Genomic DNA, 20,759 nt, shown 5'->3' with positions numbered 1-20,759 from the left:
AGTTTTGATAAGCTAGGCCGAGCGACATTCAAATAATGTTATACATACGCTTCTGTGTTCTTAAACCCTTCAGCTAGATAACGCTCAAACTACCAACGATAAAGTCAATTTTATCCTATCGATTATTAAAAAAATATATATACTTTATATATAAATATATTAACGAATAAATGATTAAATTCATAGAATAAAAAAAAAAAACAATAAACAAATATGCAATGCATAAATGTTGAATTTTAATTTAATTTTTTTTTTTGTTTTTTCTGTTGCACGTTGTTTTTTGAGCGACGCTGTTTTTTAATGCATGTTTTGTCTGTCTTGCATGCAGGGATTCGGTTTTGTAACATTCGCAAATAGTGGTGATGCGGAGCGAGCACGAGAGCGTCTTCACGGCACCGTGGTTGAGGGCAGAAAGATAGAGGTGTGCATGATCAATGAATACCATCGTAGCACTGTAACTTTAACATACCGCAACCTGCGCCCGTCTGCTCTGTAGTTGCCGGCCCCTATTAGCACTAAGTATGCCATGTCTAATACGCATACAAACCTTATTTATTTTATCCCTTTACTCTCTAGACGGTCATTTAATATGCCGATCGATTGAGAGTCTCACAGTGAATGTAGAACGGTCCCTACCATCTCGATGGCGCTCAGGTAAGACACCATGCACACACTTTAATACAAAACACATACCAACCGACCGACCTTGAGATATAGAGAATAGATACCACGATACTGTCACTACAGAGGACGCGTTCCGTGTCAAATAATGAGCTAGACACTTACCTACATGTACAAGGCTTACAACAACGCAGACATTGAGCAAAGGAATATTTTATGTACACATATAATTATTACACTATTATTATTTGTATAATATTTATATATTATTTATGTATATATAAAAGATACTAGTTGCTAATAGATAGAAATGAAATTATGGTTTGGTTTCTAAACGATCACAGGTTCGATTCCTGTGTGCGAATGGTTCTGTTACTACTTTAAAAGTAATGACTATATCATTGGAGCCATCGTAACCAAGTTATTAAGTGATAATATAATATCAAGTAAATGAAAATTATTTAATCAATTTACATATACAGGGATATTTATTTTGATCAAATGTTTAATTCTCAAATCAGGTTAATAACGCCACAGCCAGGGTGCAGACAAAGAAACCACCCGCGGTGCCAAACGGTAAGCATCCCCACAACACACACTAACATAGCTATGTCCTGAACGATACTTAATATCACATACAAACAGCACAGTCCCAGAGCATAAATATTATACATTTATAACTATAATATAATGCATCTTAGGTTTTTTTTTAACCCTACCAGATATTCTGACTAGAAATGGATCGATCCCCACTCTGGGTGAGAGTGACGCACACTCGCTGTTGTTAAATGTTCATGTAAAATGTTAGATACCTTGGAATGCAGTAGATGAATGCTGTTTAGTGATGAGATACATCCCAGCAGTCGGAGACAGACGTACACACATACATACCCATTGGCTTATACATGAATTGTCATATAACCGACTTCAATATCACGTGTTCTGATTATATTTATATGTTGTACAGTTTTATATGTGTTATCATGCAGTTAGAGCATTACCTTTCTTACTCCTGCATTTTATCTAACTTTGAATTAAATCTATTCGCAATAGGACAATCAAAATCGGTTTATTGTTAAAATAATACTCGCAGTAACTTTACTTTGAAGTCGGTTACGTCAAAATTTATTTGAAATCTCTAGTTGGTACACGTTCGTCATGACTCGTATCGCGGAGACTGTCCTGTCTCCGAGCTGCCTCACTGCCTGACACGTCTCAGGACAACACCAGATCTAGACAGCTTATTAGTTTACACTTTGAACATGTTTCCTCTACCTTGAACTTTTTCCGGAATGTGTTGTCAGCCTTGCACTATCAGTTTCCATTCTGTAGTGGAGAATGTCTTCTAGGTTTGGTTTCATTGTTTAGTCTAGCGCCGTGTTTAGAACGCCCCACTAATGTACTGATCCTAATGCCAGCCATTTTTTATTTTGTTTCAGTGTGTGTCCAGTGGCCGGAAGGTGAGACATTTACAATCACACTACAGAAACTACTTATCGACCAAAGCTTATCGCGTTTACATTATAATAACATTCATACGAGCATGATATTTAATTATGTGGTGGGATTATGGTTTATTAGTTATATTGCTCGATATGTTTGTATGTCACCGATTGATTTGATGGCATCTGTAAAAGATCTATTCTAACGGCCATGCTTCTTTAGAGCAGATTAGATTATTGTTCGGACTATACGAACCCACGCCGGTCACTATACAAACACACTGGTGCTGTAATGTGGCATGGCCTTGACACTCCCGGTACAGTCGATGTTAATATATTTATACGATTATATAGTTATACGATCACTATAGTGCATAGTACACATAGTAACATAGATTTATTGTTTACCTGTGATTAATGATTGGAATATAATATGAGCATTTTGGAATTGCATCCAATAAGTTGCGGAGATAACTCCCGGACACTGCGAACAGATATGTCGTTTACCATCGGTCCGCTCATCAATAGAGACGACATCCGTTACTCGTTGAAGACGTCATGTCCCGTGTAATAAAGGCGATCGTCTGTACTCATGGATATATGATCGTAAAACGTAGCTTGTGATACTTTCGTTGTAACACCGACCATCTCCCAACGCGATCGCCTTTACCGGGCTGCGTCCAACCGCGATACTAGTACGTCACCGGAGTGCGACGCGACGGTCAGTGTAGCGGGTGTAGGTGGTAGAGGTCAATGTTAGAGGCGCGATGTGTGCGCAGGGCTGCGGGTGTCCGGCGTAACGTGGCCTTGGCTGAGCGCGGCGCCGGCCGCAGCGCCCGCGCCGCCGCTGGTGCTCGCGCCGCGGGCCGCCCAGCGTCGAAGGTACTCCCTCCCCCCGACCCCGACCCCGCGCTGTCACCCCCGCACCCCCCGCCGCACACCCCCCGCCATCACCCCGCATGCCAGTAGTCCGTGTGTGTGTTGCATGTAGCTCCTGCTCTGCGCGGCGCCGCCGTCCTCCGCGGCCGCTCCCCGCGCCCTCCCTCCGCGCCGGCCGCTCACCCTCACCCCCTCGCACCCGCGGTGATGCCACGCGCCAACCCATTCGCCTCGCCGTTGCACGCATACGCACAGTGAGTACTCACAGCTCGCACAGCACAGCATCCCCCGCCCACACCCCTCCTAGAAGCACCCTTCTGAATACAGACCACTGTTTCAATAGAAGAAAAAGTCCTGGCTGGTTTATACCGAGCATGATTGTAGAAATAAAAAAAATATATAACTGACACGTTCTAAACGAAGTCGCCATTGATAAAAATCGCAAAAGAATGAGAATATATTCAATGCCGACAGATAATAAATAACTAACAATAAGTATATTTTTAAAACACATCAATGAAGTACCTTTAATAGTTTCAAGAAATGAAACTGGTAATAAATTATGTAATGATGAACATTAAAAAAAATCCGTATATAGTGCAAGCTATGACGGACAATAATTATATTACATTTGTCTGACAGAAGGCGAGGCTTTTCCTTAGAAAAACTCCACCATTAAAATCCCAGCACCCTCCCACCACCCATTAATATTGTTCCTTGGTATGTTTATTTCACATCTAACATAGAACCCAGCACTTAGTTCACACGACAATTAGTTCTCACTCACAACAGTATTTTTGAAGTTAGTTTTGTTGTTGATATGTTGAATTAAAATCTTTTTAATTAATAAACTGTTTCCGTAACTTTCATCTGTTATTACGCTAAGCATTTTGTTATCTTCTCTTATTGTTAGATAAAAATATCTTTAAATATGTAGAAATGAATGGCATGATGCAGAATAGTATTTTTTTAGTTTTTCATGTAGTAATATAAAATAAATATATAATAATAACACTTTCTTTGTATTTTATGCTTTAAAATATGTAACACTACCCTCTCAGTTCTCACTATCCGCACTTGTAACTTTATTAACATGATTACATATGTGTAGTTGACGCCATTTTAGCTAAGCATTTAATAATTTTTATTAAAATTTTTTGGTCGCTGATATTATATATAAATATTGTATGTTATAAGGTGAGTGTTAATTACATAAAAATTACATAATATTTTCCAAAATTAATTATACACAAAATAATTTGATTATATTTTTTATACATATATACAGGCGTGTTATAACGTAGTTCATACACCCTGTATAGCAACTTTTTATCATAATGTGCCTACTGACATATGTTTGTATAATTTCCAGTGTGTATTACGACCCGTTCTTAGCTGCAGCGGCGACTGCTGACTCCAACTACAGGCTACAGGTACCACTCAAACAATGTAACACTTTAAAAATATCATTTTAGGTATTATCATTCGCGATATTTTATATTTTCATATATCATCGACTACTTCGATGTAACCGTGATCACGATCAGACGAGATGACCGTCTCTCATCTCGTCCGCGCGTGCCCGCTTCATATATTAAAAATCAAATTAAAATGTTACATTTAATTTAGTCAGCCGTGAGCTGAAGTTAGCTAGCAATAGTTAAAAAATATATACGACGTGAGATGAGTGAGTGCGTGTTGTTGCAGGCCGTGAAGCCCGCAGCGGAGGTAAAGGGGGATGACAGGAATATATATTATTACCGCTTTCTAATTCATGTTTACAACCACGCTAGTAAAAGTTTGTTCATTGTGGAGTTGGGATTTTGGTTGCTATTTATTGTATGCCCGTTGGTCCGGCACATGTTTATATAAACGGACGTGTGCTTTGTCAGTTTGTCCGTTGTGGTGGGTGATCTCGTTCTAGATTCAGACGCTGTAACGTAGAACATTGAGCCCACAACACAGAACATTATATATATTAATATACATAAGTACTAACATATCACGATTTATAATAGACTTAGAGCGTTCCATATACTACGTGGATACATATAATATATGTGTAACATATTGCATGAACTAAGAATGCCTTATATATAAATTTAATAATTATTAGATAAAATCTTTTCGTTTTGAATTGGTGTGCCATAAGTAGTTTGTTTAGGTATATGTATATAACGTAGGTATGTATATAACGAGAGCTGCATGGTGACGTAAATAATATACACTGAATGTTATATAATTAAGTTTATTTATTTTAATTTATTATTTTATTCTTGTTAATATGCATCATAGCTTGCGCAGATGAAATAGATATCACGGCTTCTTAATAATGTTTAATAGACGCGACCGTACATCAGAGAAGTCGAAGCCGGTAAGATATCATATAGATTAATATATAATATTGAAGCTCTAAAACTAAAATACTATGTATATATATAAAAATTAACCCGATTTATACTAAGTGTAACTTGTGCCTCTGTGGGCTCATTGTTCATCTTATTTATTATTAACTGTTATTACACATCATAACGACTGGAAGAGAACTCTCGTCCACTAACAGTGTCCATTCATCAGACGTTTCGTGAGCTGACGTTGCGCAACAGTAATAACTAATGCTTGACTCATAGGCGGCGGCGGCTGCGGCAGCGGCTGCGGCGCCATTGCTGAAGTCCCCGCTGACGACGGCGCAGCATGCGGCAGCGGCGGCGGCGGCAGCGAACTACGGAGCGGCGGCGCGGGCGGCGGCAGCGGCAGTCAGCGCAGCGCCGGCACCAGCCGCGCTAGCGCCGCTTGCCACGTCAGTATACACATTATATTCGAACACGCCGACATAGATTGGCTTTGGACATTAAATTAACCGAAGTTAAAATATCAGCTTTCTACTAGTTAGTATAGTGGTATGACATATCGAGTCGAATAAGAGATAATTTGTTTGTTTGTTCGAGTTCCGTAGCTCGACAGTCCTATATTTTAATATATACCTTAAATGGTTTCCAAGTATGTCAGAGTGTGTGTGAGCGTGTCTGTGTGAGTGTAGGCTATCATCATATGTTCTGTGATGTTATGTAAACTTCCAAGTTTGAATACGCTTATATTGACCTTGAAATTATTATTATACGATAATATTCAGAGATAATATCTGTAACTTTTTATCAGATTTTTTTTCGTGTAAACAACAATAATGTTATATATTTTTTATTACAGCTACGGTCGAGAGTATGCGGACCCGTATCTAGGACACAGCATCGGTCCGGTTACAGGATACGGGGTGGGTGAACGACCTGACAAACATATACAAATATTATAGTTATTTTCAGTTCATAGTACTAAAACAAATTGTGTTTCTACAATAAAAGAAGCCTAAGTAACTACTTATAATATCAGTTATCTGCTTGTGTATGTTCCGTCAAAATAGATTTGATGGTTCCGGATATTAACCGGAGTCAACATGCATACAGACACAAAAAATAATAATAAAAAATATTACACACCTATATCCATACATTTGGTGAAAAGCCGTAGTTTAATGTAACAAACAGTCACTCATATTTAATTTGTATAGATACATATAAATAACTTCATATAATAATAAAATGTATATTTAATTTCCAGACCGCGGTCTACAGAAGCGGATACAACAGATTCGCTCCGTACTAAGCCAGTGGAACAATCTAGAAATTTATAGCACTTAAATGAAATCTTCGTCATACGAACGTAACATGACAATGAACTCTCTTTGTAAAACGTACAAAAATTATGATAGGTGTCAGTAATAGCGCTAGCCGGCTACTGTTATAGCTTGATAGCTAGTTGTCTGAGCCCGCACCGGACTCACCAATACCAAAGTCATTAAAATGTCTAACAGTTGTAGTTTAAGTGGGGAGGTACTGCAGACATGCGAGCGTGGCATATACAAGGGCGACTGGAGGTCGCTCGTTCTCTATAGATAATTATAATTGTAAGAGTTACTATTTATTAGTACCTACATATTGTTGATGTACGGTATTGGTATAGAATAGTTGTTACATCATACAAATTTGACAATAGAATATTTCATGTAAAGATATTTAGTGAGCTTTGCACTTGCATATCATAGAGAGGATGTAAATAATTAATTGGAGCACATTTTAATGATTTTTTTTAATTATTTTATTATCTCAATATGCTTTGTACAGTACGTTGGTGATGCGGATTTTTTAAAATTACCGGATATATTTCGCCGTGGAATGTCTATCGAAGTGGTCCCCGTATTTATTTTTTTATCCTCGAATATTATTTTTGATACTGTTTATTTTTTATTTTATCCGTATTTGATAGTTATACCCCGTCATATGGAATCGTTTGTATGCGGTATGCTATATGAAGTTTATCTAAAGTACTCTGAGTATGTAGGTAGCCATTTTTGTAGAATATTTTAATAACATTTACAAACGTGGTGCGTTCTGATAGTGGTGCCATTTGTTCGGTTGTTATTTTACATATATTTTTAAAGGTTACCTTCTATTATATACTCCGGAAGTAACTCGTATGTTTTAGAACGAGAGCGTTGCTTGGTTCGAGTGAAGCGTTTAACAGAAATTTAAATACCCACGATTGAGACGAGATGAAGTCTAAACGCTCCATGTCCAAGCAGCGCTCTCTGTGTTATTTGAATAAGTCTCGCAGTAACGGTTCGCTTCTTCTCTAGCTGGTGCCAGTCCTGAGTCCTCAGCCCCTGGTGTTCCGAGTTCGTCGGTATTAGTTCTAATATATAATTTTACTGTAACGTAGTGTAACGCTTTAGACGTAGAGTGTAAGTGAATATAACTCCTCGGAGTTTTACATATCACTGAGATTTCTCCTTGTAATTATGTTTTAATACTAACTGTATCTAATCTTACAGTGCTATCTGATATACCTTCATGTCACGGAGCGAGTACGCGTACGGGTCCAACCCCCAGACACGGCGGTGTCTATTAGATCTAACTTTTTCATTAGAATTGTAAAATATCTTAAAATCTATGAATTCGCTCAACGTTTATACCAAAGCACAAAAACCCATCGATTCATACGTTTGCGAAGCTTTGCATGTCATTTATGAAGTCTCATTAGATTTAATAGTCTTTCATATAGAAAAACTTACATAATCTTCGAGTTTGTGTTTTTTATAACTATCTTATTAAAAGGCGTCTCTATGTAATAAGTGTTCTGTATATTGTTTAGGATCGTGTCGTTTACTTTGAAGTAGTCAATGCCTGGACGGATTCTCTCTCCTAGCAACAGACCCGCCCGGACCACAGCTTCAGTGTAACGCCGCGAGTCGCCGCCTCGCGTCGCGCCGCAGGTGGACCTAAACGGTCAGTTATCTGACTCACGAACGAGCCTTGTTGAATTCATTTGAAGTCGAAATCTGCGTAATGTGGGGCCAATTTGTTGAATATTAAGTTTTGCTTATTGCTGTTCTGAGTAACGATAACTGACTCGTTCTAGTGTTTCGATATGAGATCAAAGTTCTGTTAACTCGGCGGCGCGACGCGAGGGGCCTCCAGCAATGCTCGGCCGACGTGTCGGTCCGCTGTCCGGCCCGTGTCTTCTCGGTGTTCTCGTGTGGACATATCATTAACATATTCGATGTATGTCTTTTGTCAATTCGTGAGGCAGTTCGGTGCCGTCTACAATGATAGCTTTAATTACCTACGAAATATTGAATACGGCGTAGTTCAGCTGGTGGTCTGTGAGTGGATTCTTTCGACCCGGTACTGATGGCAACTCGATATGAACAATACATTATTTTAGTATTTCTAGTCCATACGCGCACAAATATACATTTATAAAGGTGCTCACGCTTTGCTCCTGATCGTTTCACGGTAGTCACGGGATACTGTTCAATGCTGTTCGATATGAATTTTGATCTTAATGTAAGTTTTTTATTATCGGTAGAGTTTTCGTGTCATATTAACTGATCGCCTGTACTATTGTTTTTCGGTGGCGCCGCTCGCCTGGTGGCGCCACTGGCTTTATGTTATAGGTTAATTATTATTATTACAAAACGTTGCGGTAGTCATGTTGCAGCTTCGAACAATATTGTGCTTTATTGCTAAATACTCATGTGTGAATGTGTAATTTTAAGATATTTAGTTTTGTCGCCATTATTATTTTTTTTATTATTATTTTAGTGATTTTTTTTTAATGCAAATTTATAACTAAGTACAGTAAAAGAAGTACATGTGATTCTCATCGACGATTATGATTTTTATAATTTTGGTGAAATAAACAACGTCAGGAATGTTTGTGATTAGATTTAAATTATTATGATTGTAAGTGCTGTACCCGGCGTGCGTGCTCCGCGCGGTCGGCGCGCCCGTACTCCGCCGCCCTTACTCCGGCGACACTAGTTGTTTAAGTATCGTCACTGAGCTCTCTCCACACGAGCCCGCTGACTGCCCGGAGCCGACACGCCACATTTTATCTCTTTATTTTAATCGTCTCGATCGGTGTCGATTTATATATTATATATAATATTTTTTTTTTATATCAAACTTGTAGATTTTGATGAAATTAAACCATAGATCGAAATATACGAAATGAATTATTTTAGATTGTAGATGTTTCATAATCTAAGCCAAATCGTTGTTATTACTTGGAGAAAAATCTGAATTTAAATAACATATCTGACAAAATGGTTAGTGTGCTACAATAAGGTTATGGAAATAAAATAACATCAAGATCAATGTATTATAAATATAATAATCGTTATATTTAAGGTATATTATTATGTATTTTGTATCAACAATTGTTTCTCGTTTTTTATGAGACTTTAAATGGTATCTGAACCGTCGATATGGCGCTGTACCGGCGCGGCGCTGTGCACGAACAACCGCGGCCACCAGAGCATGACCCCCGGTTTTGGTGTTGTTGTATTGTGTGTTGTCGAGTCATATCCCTCGTCACTCGTGTCGTCCTAACCGATGGCACACTGTTATCGGCGTATTGTGCTAAATATTGATAACCTCAGGTTTATATTGTATTGTTGACATAGCGATTTAATAAGTATCACTCGTTCGTCTATTGCACTCGTCGACGATGTACGATGTACAGTTAGTGTAGCGACTGTCCGACTGTCTAACGTTTAAGATACTCGGACGTCTGTGGACTAGTGACAAGTGACCGGTGTACGTAGCGCATATTAGCTTATGGTATCTATAACGCATAGAGATCGCTTCCTTTGTTGTGCTTCAAGTCGGACGTATTGAGACGAGACGTAGTAACGAGAGGTCATCGTCGGCTGGTCGTCATCCTGCGGTCGTCGGACGTGCGTTACGTAGACTGGAGCTGTTTAGATACTAATATGACCGTGCTCAATTTCCGTATCTGTACGTTGTATGTAATGTTAAAAAGATAATGTTCAAAAATTTTTTAATATACCTAATACCTATCTTTGTTAAAACTAAATGAATGTCTTCCGTTTGGCACATTTTATAGAATCGATGCACATTTTATTATAGCACGGACGTCCAGAGCTGGCCGTTGTGCCGTTTTAGTTTCGAGCCGAGTGCACAGCGACCATTTCTCATGCGATTTGTGATAAACTAAATAAAATTCTTTTCGTGTGACAATTTTGTCATAGATTGCAGAGTTGATTTGTTCCATCTATTGTAAATATATTATTTTTTCAAAACGAAAAAAAAATGTTGAATGAAGTGAATCATTTAAAGCCTTTGGCATTGTGTACTCATTTACGTTATTAATAAATTATAGTATGAATTGATACATTGTTTTATTTTATATGCACCGTTGTACGGGAATACCCTGTACGCGATCCTATGAGAACAAAAGTGAAAATCACTTCACTTGATATATACGTAACAATAACATTGGATGGTTCGTCACAGAGCTGTATAATTGGTAAAGAACGACATATAGGTAATAGTTTTGATTTTACGGGATGATAGTGGCGACGATAAGATTGCAAGGTTCTTTGATATAATAATTCTTCAGTACGGAATAATTAAAACAATCGGTGAAGCAGATTATCTAGAAAATGCGATAAGGGCTCCTTGTGTGTCGATTAAGCAGTCTTGTTTTGCACCGCTTACACTTCGACGTGCGCGTTCATTGTTATAATGCATGTTGCATCTTGAACTATTTGTGATTGTTGCTATTTATTAAAGTTAAAATGGTGCTGTGTCCGCCTTTCCGATGGTCGTCCAAGGGAGGTTTCAATCTGACCACTCCCGTCAAGAGAGGGAACCCCGAGGAACGAAGAGAAACTATAGTTGTGAGCGAACTATATATATTTTAAGTTGAAATAAAATTTTATTCCATAATGATATATGAGTTATGATAATCTATGCCATATATTTTATTGTATCAGAGAATCGAATTGATTTATTTTATACCACTAATGTTTTTTTATAAAGAAGTGTAAAAAAACATTTTAAACATATAATCGCTTACGTAAAGAGGTTTTTGACGAGTAATAAACAAAGAGAATATAGTTTACATTTAAAGTATTTTATATATGATTTAAATGAAAGCATTGTGCTATAGAAATCGCAAATATGTCTGATAGACCTGCAGTATAATAGACGAATGGTATACGTTTTTGAATTTCATATCTTAATCTCCTAGATGCTATCTATATACATCCAAGTCATTATATGTAATGTCTTCAAAGACCTTCAGCATTATGATCTATATTTTATTCTATTCTTCTCCTGTCTAATTGATTTATAAACATTTCTACGTCATCTAGTGACATTGTATTTCACTACCTGTTAACTAACTTATGACATTATTTAATACGTGTTCCAAATTATGACTATTTTGACATTTCATTTTGGATCACAAAACAATTCCGTGATTACTTAACTTTCTTGGACTTATAAGAATGACTAAACAAATGTTTGTTGATTTTGGAAAAAAAATTCCAAAGTATTAAACGTATTATGATCAGTATTAACATAAATAGAGATTTTATACCAATAGTGTAATTTAATTCTGAATCGTAAATTAAAGAAAAAGCTTATACTTTATCCTTATAGTTAGCACATCGGCAGCGTTTATTTATCTGTGGAGAGACGATTTAAATTTGAACAATTAAAAAATAAGTGTTCTAGATATCTAGCATTACATATCCTTACTTTACCTTCCTTGTATTGTACCCGTAAGAAGAAAAGCAGTGGCGCAATACTATGAAATAATAAGATGACAGGTTAATATACTCAAATAGGAATGATATGAACTGTACACTAGTTGCTATTGTCAAATTAAATACGGAGGATCTAGTTTTAATTAATAATGTTTCGAACAAAATAATATCAAAATGGGTTTATGAATGAAAATTTGGAAACGCTCTTTATTTAATTTGACGAACTAAGCTTGATGTTTGGGTATACTGTACATTTACCTTGAGATTACATCGTCAAAGTAATTACAGACATTTCCAGATTTTCTATCATCAACCCTCATTGATCATTTGCGAAAATGTATGATTCTCAAACACATGCTACGGATTTTGTTTTTAATTAAAATACCTCACTAACATCAGAACTGATATCTCATCTGAATTAAATATATCATCATCATCACCATCCTCATCAGCCTATCGGAGCCCAATGCTGAGCAAAGGCCTCTTCTCACATGGAGAAGATTAGATCATTAATCGCCACGCTTACTCAAGACGGAATGGCGATTTCAATCTTATAATTTGAATTTATAAGACCAGATTTCCTCACGATGTTTTCCTTCACCGTCCGTCAGTGGTGTCTAAATACTCTTAGAAAGTACGTATGACTCGGAAAAGGTCACATTGGTACTTGCCGGGTTCCAAACCTGCGCCCTCACGTATGAGAGACGCGCCTTTAGCCTCCAGGCCACCATTGAATATATGGAACCAAAATAATGACGAACTGTCATCGATAAAATGAAAAATATAATATAAATGTAACAATAATGGTTTTCAAAACCTTTTGTAGTCTACAAGTGTCTTTTGGTAAATTATCTAACATCCTGTATATAAATTCAAACATTTATATTTCTATCTTCCTACACAGTTTGACCTTCATTCGTTACCATTGAAGATCTTTATAAATGAAAGTAATTATCATAATGCGGTACTAATTTAAAAATGTTTTTTCGCATAACTCTTTGTGAAAATGGTTATTATACATAGTAACTAATTAAAACTTTATTTTAATGAGACGAAACCTATTAGCATTCCATGGATTCACGTGCCGGGTCCATCGCGTTGCAGGGGGAGGAGCTTCAACAGTGCCTGGGGCTTGCGACCCAGGTGTTACTACGCGAATTTTATTATTTTAAAAACTACATAATCGATATCGATAAACTACATAAACGTCGGGATTATGTAGTGACAGTGTCACTTCCTCTAGAAGGGTTTAAGCAGTTGCCGTACGAATTCTTTTGTCCATTTGTACAATCCGACCTAAAGAAAAAACTATGTCCTACCTGTGGGATCTATGTCACATCTCACAGGGTATTGAAAAGCACTGTCGTTATGTGCATACCAAGACTATCCCAGACCATTGTGAAACTAACTTTTTGCGACTTTACATTCAAAATGATCACTTCAGTGCTACGTAACGTTTAGAGAGGAGGGTAAGGGTAAGGGACAGAAAAACGTTACTGTGCATTACAAGGGGAGCAGGGTTTTTTCAAAATCTTCTATCTTCTATCTATCTACTTCAACGCTCCCTTCCTACTAATGATTGCAATTTTGATGGTGTGTCTTTTTAAACTATGCGTATAAACAAATAAATAGACCTAGTAAACAGTATATTTACAATAAGATATATATGTATATTTTGTAAAACAAACTGATGTTTAGTTGTAATGACTAATGAGTATTTAGTGCAGATGAGATACAAAGGTCACTTTACCAAAACGTTATTTTAATATGTTATACTTATAAGGGACGAAAAGAGAAAAAGATAAAAATAAATTCATAAAATAATCTTTGATTTCCAATTCCATGGTTCAAAAAGAAGGTAAAGTCGAAGTTTTGTCAGAAGAAGCTTTTATGACATTATTGGTAAAATATTCTTATTGATGAATTTGAGTCGGGCTTCGTGATACAAAAGTTGAGATATATTTAAATCAACGGCAGGTCTAAACTTCATTTTGCTAAATAAAACCACCAAGTGCTTCTAACGCATGGTTTTAAATTTTAGGTATTTTAACATTAAATTACTATATTATGATAATTGTTTTAAAATGAATTACATTGCAATAATTGTGATTTCTTGCACTTTCCCTTACAGCAATTACCTGAATTTCTACCTGAGAACAGTCGTAATGAAACCAGTACCACAAATGGAAATGCTGTCATATTAAAGAAGAGTCTCACTTTATCGGTGGACCCTGGAATTTCCAGTAAGAAATCAAGTTACATGAGCATACAGAGTGAAAAATCTAGCGGCAGTAACAGTAACTTCAGAGATTCAGACAGTGAAAATGTCGATGAACGTAAAAGCAGTTTCGGAAGAAAGACAATTTCAGACTTGATGCAGTCTAATCCTGATATGCGAAGTCGTAGGAAGAGAGGAATTATTGCACCTCCGATTGATAACGGAAAAATACAAACTGATTTAAGTTACGAGAAATATGCAAAGGACGATAAGTTAGTGAGCATTTAGATACTTAATTAACACAAAATATCAACATTTATTATACCTACCTATTAAACCTAAATGAAAAATCATGCCTCCGTATAACAATCTCAATCTTCTAATTAAATAATGATTTAATTTATTTCTCTGCTTTCTTACTTTGTATCTATGTATATAACATAATTGAAGCACTATTTGAAATTTTCACAAATACTAACATAACAGTTTATTTCATATAATAAATATCTTCAGATCAGCAGAACAAATCAAAAAGGCGATCATGGCTAATGACTTCTTAAGAAATATCATGGACGAGGATCGTCTCACGGCAGTAGTAGAAGCTATGAACTCCCTGGAGTACCCAGCTGGCAGCCTCATGATACGCGAAGGAGAAAGTGGCAGTCACCTCTTTGTGTCAGCGTATGGTCGATTTGAAGTATTAAAAGGAGGTCAAGTGGTTAAAAACTTCGGACCAGGGGAAGCGTTCGGTGAACTAGCCATATTATACAAGGCGAAAAGATTTGCATCGATTAGGTGTAAGTAATAATATCAGATTTATTTTTACAATTAAGTACTCAACATTGAAACGGGTAAACCAAAGAAGACATCTAGTTGATTATATTGTTTAATTTATGATTAGAAATTAACACACACACGTGTATATATAATACATAAGAAAAAGAAATACCTAATATTATACTCGGTTAAGATATTAATAGAGAGAATTCACTAAATTTAAATAACAGGAGAAAAAATGGCAACGAACCTATACCTACTTAAGTGATCTTTTAAATCTTACTTTTGTTATATTTCTACTTCAGGTACATTATAAACTAATAATAGGTAATAATACATTACAAATTTTCGATTAAAAGCTTGAGAGTAACATCTGATAAGATAGTGAATCGACACAATAATATAAAAATTTTGCAATATATTTGCGTTATTAACCGTCTTATAAATTTTTATTAATCCTTATATAGGACATATATGACAATACTATCACAGATTATTCTTTCCATGTCGGGATCGTTGATCAATTTTAATTAACCAAAAAAAAAACCCAAAAAATTGGTATCTCGGAAAGCTATTGAGTAAAATAAAATATAAAGTATCACCACAATTCTGATCCCTATCGTCGATAAGAATCTTAATTAATTGTAATTATTTCATATATTTTTTTGTACTCGTAATATATCTAAGCATTAATTTTTATATTCTAAGATAAATATGACATTATATTTCCGGTTTACCTGTTAGTATATTTGGTTAAATTTCCTATCCATCTATAGGTATAACAGAAGCAAAAGTATGGACCTTGGAGCGACGAGTTTTTCAAAAAATTATGGTTCGGAGCGGGAGACAAGAACAGGAAGATAACATTCGGTTTTTGTCATCGGTGCCGCTGTTACAAGGCATTCATCCCATTGAATTAGCAAAGATCGCTGACTTCCTGAAAAGGGTTTGTCAATAAAAATAATACAACGTACTATAATCAACGTCCTATTAATTATTGTTTGACCATTAATACGTATTTGATGCTTTTATACTATATGCAATCAATAAATTACAGTAATTGATAATATGGAAGCAGTCCAAAATTACTATTTGCAGATATAGTAATAAAATTTGTTCAGTTGCAATTCACGTATTGAGAAATGAAGATGATAAAACTGAAGCTAACATTGTTGTGGCAGGAATTTTTCTCTGCTGGTACGGCCGTTGTGAGGCAGGGCGATCGCGGAGACAAATTTTATATCATCCGAGGTGGTACCGTGGTGGTATCGAAACGTGAAGAGGACGGCGGTGATAGACGCGTGGGGTCATTGGGACGAGGTCAGTACTTCGGTGAACAGGCCCTCCTGCATGAAGACCGACGCCTGGCCACCGTCACCGCTATGCCGCCCGGAGTCGAATGTCTAACCCTTGAACGCGGGTACATAAAACGCTTATACACATTTGTTATGCATATTAAACTGTTCGCAATAAGAACAAAATAACATTTCAGACCCTTCACCGAGCTGTTGGGAAATCTAGAAGAGTTAAAAAATGTGAGACATGCGGATCCCAGACCATCACAACAAAAGAAATCATCAATTATACGCAGTGGTATTAATGAAATATGAAAATAATTCTGTGAATGTGCTTGTAATTATTGAAAATGATAAGATTATAATGATTCATGAAATTACAACTAAGGATCTTGATAATGAAAAATATATTAGCTTTCGAATAATATATTTTACGACTTTATCGCAACAAACCTTTCAAATTAATTCCTTATTTTATATTTTGTTTTTGGTCACACGGATTAAACAAAAGCCGGTTTCCATATATGTTTATTTATTATATTATTATTTGTCAATACTATACTTATATTCTAAAAATAATTTCAGAGTTGCATGTCACCATTATTTTGCTTGTACCAATCTCTGAATCGATTCTTAATAGGAAATACGTATTTATAAAAATACATTCAACTGAAGCTAAAAGGATCCATTAAACGAAATGGACTACTGTTAAATTTTTGGTTGGCTTATTGTCTGTCCGCTCAAACTGTTATGCTTTTTTATAACTAAAACATGTAATATAAAAATGTTTCAGAATTTGAATATGTTGAATTAAAGGACCTCGAGATTATCGGCACAATGGGTGTGGGTGGCTTCGGACGCGTGGAACTCGTTCAATATAAAAAGCAGCCTGAACGCACATTCGCTCTGAAATGTCTGAAGAAGGTCGACATGGTCCAACAACAGCAGCAGGAGCATGCTTTTAATGAAAAAAATATTATGATGATATGCAACAGCAGATTTATTTGTCGGTGCGTCCATAGTTATGTTATAACAGTTTAATTAAAAGCACACACCTTCGATGTACACCACTTTTCCATGTTAGGCTACATTTGGCCTTACTTTTAATGTATAAAACTAGAAGGAAATCTTTCTATAAAAAGCATATTAAATTGTTCTGTATACCACCAACTTCCTTTACGGGTACAAAAGTATATAAATCATACTGTTTCAATAGAAAAGCAATTCTAACTCAGAGTTCTAGCCTACATTGATCTAAATACCATACGCGTTGGTCTTACCATACCATATAAAAGAAATGTTCGATACTTACTTTACTTTATAGAATTTCAAGCCTAGTTTTGTCGTTGAAAAACTGTTGTACCAATACTAAGGCAGGTCACGGTTAGTTTAATAATTGCAAATCAATGAATTTATTATTTCGGGCAAAAACTAAATATTTGGTATGATATATTTTCGATATTTAAAAAAAATATATAATAATTATTTTTAAGTTAAACGGTATTTTTATCATACAAATCTGCGAATAAAATGGAACAGGTCAAGGTGGTCCATTTTCACTTGAAGTTCATACTACATTTGTTTAGATCGTAGCAAATCGTATTTTGTAAAGTTTTAATTGCGATTTGACTGACCTACTGATGTCATCTCGGATTAATTTATATCGTAGAAGAATTAATAAAAAAGATATAGTGCAGCAGCATTTTGTATGTGTCTGTCTGTCGTTCTGTGACATCGTAGCTCTCAAACGGATGGACTGAGGCATCGAAATTGTTTATTTATGCATGCATCATCGGCGATGCATCGGTTTATTTCATTTGAAGGCCAGTTTCCTTGCCCTAGTTCTTAGCTAGTTCGTAGTATGTTTAATATCGGTCTGCTGGTGTGAGAGTATCAGCTCTTACACAAATTGATGTAAAGCATTTACGACCAGTGCTTACTTGATGAAGTTCTTCATGTGTGCCAGTATAATCCTTAAACAATAATAATAATAACATTTAAAAAAAATCTTCTGCACAGATTATACCGCACTTTCAAGGACAATAAATACATCTACTTCTTAATGGAGCCTGTGCTGGGAGGCGACGTGTGGACCATCCTACAAAAGCAGAGATATTTCCCAGAGAACATCGCTCGTTTCATGGCCGCATGTGTGGTCGAGGCTTTCCAGTATCTGCACTCCAAAGATATTATATACAGAGATCTTAAACCAGAGAACTTGATGCTAGATAAATCCGGATACATTAAATTGGTGTGTTTCAACTTAAAATAATCAGAGCTATTTATTTTTTTTTTCTCAGGAAAATTTAACTTTTTTGTTTTTGTAATATAATTTTAGGTCGATTTCGGTTTTGCAAAAAGACTTACACCAAACTCAAAGACTTGGACATTTGCTGGCACACCGGAATACGTAGCACCAGAAATTGTTTTAAATAAGGTATTTTAATTATATGTGTATTTATTAAAATTTATTTTAATATGACACACATAATGTTATACATTTTATAATATATCCATTTATAAAAATTTTGGATTAATAAAAACATCCAGTCTGTATTCACGATCAATAATAAATACCTTCTCCCAATTTTTACTGTAGTGCTGTTGTAAAGCGTCAGTAATTTATTAATTGAATTAACATTTTTGCTCAAACATGGTCTGGCTCGACCGAAGAAGTACCACCCTCTGACAGAAGATCAGCGTTAAGTAGCGTTTAATAGCTGCCTTTTGTCCGATGAATAAGAGAGCTGGTTGCCCTTTCAACTTTCCCCCCTTTCCTCTACGTTTTCCATAATCAAGGTCTGCAACACATCCGCAATATTCCTTATGGACGACGGTGACTTCCTTCCACCAATTATGCCGTCAGCTCGTTAGACAACCTTTGATAAAAATTTAAAAATTGAAAGTAACGGTCTCATTCACAGCCCACAGATGCTACGACAATTCGAGAAAGGAGAGAGTAAAATCATACAATTATTTTAAGGGTCACGATCGTGCTGTAGACTGTTGGGCGTTGGGCGTCTTTATTCACGAACTTCTAGTTGGCAAGCCTCCATTCCGTGCCGCTGGCGGAGACCACATGAAGACCTACACCCTCATCCTGAGAGGAATCGACGCCGTCACCTTCCATCCTCGGGTACCCAAATCAGCACAGTTGCTTATACGCAAGCTGTGCCGTGCCGTGCCCGCTGAGAGACTCGGCTACCTCAAGAATGGGATCGCAGATATTAAATCACATAAGTATGAACTATGAGTTACTTATGAATGTAATGTTTGATATTAACCTAGACTCTGACCGTACTACGGTTTTTCAACCTTCAATCCTACGTAATATCATTACACGAACAAAAACGGAAAGCGTTCGTACCGACATTGCTTTACGAGGAACTCACTATTTATTGCTGTAATCATATTATTACAGTATTTTTAAATGCACTCAGTGATTAATAGCAGTTTAAATAAGGTACCGTGATTACGTGTGCTTGAAACCAATGTACAATTATTTTAAACCCCGATTAATAACTGGGGAAGATATTTTTCTTATGTTTTTTTTGTATTAAGTATTAGAATATGTACTGTATTACATATAATTCTTTATTATAAATAGTGAAATTCTAACTTCTCAGATGGTTCCTTGGATTTAACTGGGAAGGTCTTCGCGAGGGCAAATTAAAGGCGCCGCTAATACAACCTGTAACTAATGATCTGGACCTTTCAAACTTCGAGAAATATCCTAAAGACAAGTTACCGCCCGACGAAACCTCGGGATGGGACGTTAATTTCTAATACAATCTTTTATTTTTGAACAAGTCTAACTATCGGGGAATTGTATTAAGTTTTAATACCAGGTGCTGTACTATAAGTAAAGAAACTATTATATTTTTGATATTTTGTAATTTTTTATGTACTTATTTTACTACAGTCAGAATAAAAAATATAAAAAACTAAATCATGTGAGTAACGCTCTCTGTCTTCTTATTTATAACATTATAAATATTAATAAAAAAATTACAACGGTCCCAAAAATACTTCTCATGAATACTGACATTTAAATCTTTTTAAAAAGTGATGGTTGCCGATGTGTTTCTCTTCTTTACTACTTATTTTAAATGACATAAAATCATCAATACATTTATTATATTCGAACGAAATTCATATTTACATAATATATGCGAAACCTGAAAGCAATATATATACCTATATTTAAAATATCTATTGCTGTTTGACATTTATTAGCGTCTGGTGAAATTGGCCCTTATGTTATACTTGGTTGATAATGGCATGTGAAAGCCTTACATACACTATAAATAATAAATGAATGCCATAGAAGTAGTGTATTTATAGGTAAAAATGTAGGTTGCAACTTGCAGACCGACCTCGTACCCAGACTCGCC

The 20,759-nt window shown here is 36.0% G+C and overlaps 2 protein-coding genes across 6 annotated transcripts in view; both read left to right on the top strand.

Moving 5' to 3' along the window:
• The window catches only part of LOC116767297 (RNA binding protein fox-1 homolog 1-like), a 37,854-nt gene extending 27,162 nt beyond the window's left edge, over positions 1-10,692 (top strand). For 2 of the 5 annotated variants that reach the window (XM_061527528.1, XM_061527525.1), the window contains 9 exons: positions 329-421; positions 1,143-1,197; positions 2,061-2,081; positions 3,055-3,196; positions 4,315-4,375; positions 4,650-4,670; positions 5,573-5,742; positions 6,150-6,213; positions 6,558-10,692. In XM_061527528.1, coding sequence (XP_061383512.1) covers positions 329-421; positions 1,143-1,197; positions 2,061-2,081; positions 3,055-3,196; positions 4,315-4,375; positions 4,650-4,670; positions 5,573-5,742; positions 6,150-6,213; positions 6,558-6,602 — 672 coding nt within the window. In that variant the 3' untranslated portion in view covers positions 6,603-10,692. Of the gene's footprint in view, positions 1-328; positions 422-1,142; positions 1,198-2,060; positions 2,082-2,842; positions 2,946-3,054; positions 3,197-4,314; positions 4,376-4,649; positions 4,671-5,572; positions 5,743-6,149; positions 6,214-6,557 lie in introns of all 5 variants that reach the window. The other 3 variants (XM_061527527.1, XM_061527526.1, XM_061527529.1) reach the window with 3 other exon arrangements.
• Positions 10,693-10,987: 295 nt separating this feature from the next.
• Positions 10,988-20,314, top strand: LOC116767615 (cGMP-dependent protein kinase 1-like). The gene is made up of 11 exons (XM_032658019.2): positions 10,988-11,202; positions 14,207-14,565; positions 14,807-15,090; positions 15,847-16,016; positions 16,252-16,490; positions 16,563-16,663; positions 17,159-17,375; positions 18,385-18,616; positions 18,704-18,802; positions 19,349-19,605; positions 19,992-20,314. The coding sequence occupies exons 1-11, from the start codon at positions 11,101-11,103 to the stop codon at positions 20,149-20,151; spliced, it is 2,220 nt and encodes a 739-aa protein (XP_032513910.1). The 5' UTR covers positions 10,988-11,100; the 3' UTR covers positions 20,152-20,314.
• The last annotated feature ends 445 nt before the right edge of the window (positions 20,315-20,759 follow it).

The sequence above is a fragment of the Danaus plexippus genome (assembly GCF_018135715.1).
Source record: "Danaus plexippus chromosome 9 unlocalized genomic scaffold, MEX_DaPlex mxdp_26, whole genome shotgun sequence".
Lineage (NCBI taxonomy): Eukaryota > Metazoa > Arthropoda > Insecta > Lepidoptera > Nymphalidae > Danaus > Danaus plexippus.
This window is presented reverse-complemented; position numbering and strand designations above follow the sequence as displayed.